The 2,150-nt window shown below is 37.2% G+C and overlaps 1 protein-coding gene across 1 annotated transcript; it reads left to right on the top strand.

The window, feature by feature from the left end:
- The first annotated feature begins 311 nt into the window (after positions 1 to 311).
- LOC138338524 (uncharacterized) lies at positions 312 to 1,624 on the top strand. The gene is made up of 2 exons (XM_069289494.1): positions 312 to 583; positions 1,030 to 1,624. Exons 1-2 carry the CDS (start codon positions 312 to 314, stop codon positions 1,622 to 1,624), a joined length of 867 nt encoding a protein of 288 aa, XP_069145595.1.
- The last annotated feature ends 526 nt before the right edge of the window (positions 1,625 to 2,150 follow it).

The following is a 2,150-nucleotide window of genomic DNA, read 5'->3' as shown; positions in this document are numbered from 1 at the left end:
AAAAGGTTATCCATAGGGAGATCGCCCATGTTGAAGAAGAAAAGAGGGAGTTAGCTAAATACGTGTACAATCTAGCACGCTTGGGAGTCAGACTTATGGATTTCACAGAAGGAGAAATGGTGGTGACCAATGGGGCTGAGTCATCATTAGTTTCAGTGGTTAAAGAGAAACAAGACAAAGATCCTTTTTTCTTGACTTGAAGGAAAATGTTCATAAGCACAGAATATTTGATTTGAACAAAGGGAGATGGTGTGTTAGAGTATTAAGGTAGGTTGTGTGTACTTAGGGTGGATGGAATCCAAGAGAGGATCATGGAGAAAGTTCATATCTCCAGATATTCTATTCATTTGGATTCCACAAAGATATACTGCGATTTGAGAGAATTTTATTGGTGGGAGGGTATGAAGAAGGGCATTGCTGAGTTTGTTATCAACTGCCCGAATTGCCAACAAGTGAAGGTGGAACACGAAATGCCGGGAGGTTTGTCTCAGACTATAAAACTTCTAGAACGAAAGTGGGAGATGAGTAATATGGACTCATCACAGGATTTCCAAGGTCTCGCAGGCAGCATGATTCGATTTGGGTAATTATCAATAGAATAGCAAAATCAGCCTACTTTTTATCGGTAAAGACAACCCATTCGATCGAAGATTATGCTAGCTTTTAAGTTATACCTTCAAGAAATGGTAAGAATTCATGGAGTTCCGATTTCCATTATTTCATATAGAGGTGCATAATTTACTACACAATTCTAGAAATCTTTTTAGAAAGGTTTCGGTTCGAAGGTGAACTTCAACAATACTTTTCATCCTCAGACAAATAGACAAGTAGAGCGTACTATCCAGACTTTAGAATACATGTTGAGATCTTGTATGATTGACTTAAAAGGGAATTGGGATGATCACATACCTCTCATTTATTTCGCTTACAACAACAGTTACCATTCGAGGATCTAAATGGCTCCATATGAAGCTCTTTATGAAAGAAGATACAGATATCCAGTTGGATGGTTCGAAGTTTGTAAAGAAGGGTTTATAGGGATAGATCTAGTTCACCAAGTTACGGAGAAGGTGAAAGTGATTCAAGAGAGATTGAAAACGGAACAGATTCCCCAAAGGCCTACATAGATGTTAGGGGAAGGCCGTTAAAGTTTAAGGTAAATGATTGGGTATATTTGAAAGCTTCACCCATGAAGGGTATTATGTGGTTTGGTAAGAAGGGTAAACTTAATCCCTGGTATATTGGTTCTTACAGAATCTCCAAAAGAGTTGGTAATGTAGCTTATGAGTTGAAGCTACCCCAAGAGTTAGTAGCGGTTCATCCGGTATTCCATATTTCTATGTTGAAGAAGTGCTTGGGTGATCCTTCGTTGATTGTTCCAACTGAGAATGTTGGGATTAAGGATAGCTTATCCTATGAAGAGATTCAATATCAGATTTTAGATCGTAAAGTTCGCAAGTTGAGAACTAAGGAAGTTGCATCAGTCAAGGTCCTTTGGGGGAACCAATTTGTTGAAGAAGCAACTTTGGAAGTTGAGAAGGATATGAACAAGAGATATCCTCATCCCCTTGAATCCGGAGAGATTGCAGATCAAGTACAAAATTCACTTCTTAGCACTTTATAAGACTTTGTGTAAGCATATTATTACTTGGTTTTGTTTGTTGAGTGTTGAAATGATGTTACTATCCTTAGCTTAGTGAAAGAATTCTCATTTGAGGATGAATCAATTTTCCCAAGGGGGAGATATTGTAACATCTCATAACTCGAAATATCGAGGATTAAAACAAGAAACTAAGAATAGCCATTTTGGAAAGAATAGGAAAAACCTGGAAAATTTTTGAAGTTTAAAAAGTGAGTTTTGCTCATTTGCAAACAGCCATAACTTCTAGCCCAGGATAAGTTAGAGTCAGTTCATTATATGGTTTAAACCCCTTGAAAAGATCTTTCCAACCCCACCAAGTTTGCTCATATACGATGTCCTATGAGGGAGATATGCCTTCCTGAAATTGGCATGTTGGACTGTAGAAAGTCCAATCTTGATATTAGTAAGGGTAAATTTGTCTTTTCACCCTACTATTTTCTAATTCATTTCGAAGGTTTAATTGGTATAAAATCAAGTCTTAGTTTAGATTATAAAAATACTTTTTACG

Source organism: Solanum lycopersicum, chromosome 9 (genome assembly GCF_036512215.1).
Source record: "Solanum lycopersicum chromosome 9, SLM_r2.1".
NCBI lineage: Eukaryota > Viridiplantae > Streptophyta > Magnoliopsida > Solanales > Solanaceae > Solanum > Solanum lycopersicum.
This window is presented reverse-complemented; position numbering and strand designations above follow the sequence as displayed.

What these genes read in the sequence shown, in the direction of transcription:
- LOC138338524 (XM_069289494.1), top strand. Translation starts at nt 312, where the DNA reads ATGGAGAAAGTTCATATCTCCAGATATTCTATTCATTTGGATTCCACA. An exon ending in GGCAGCATGATTCGATTTGG is followed by an intron (nt 584 to 1,029) that starts GTAATTATCAAT and finishes TTTGTAAAGAAG; the next exon opens with GGTTTATAGGGATAGATCTA.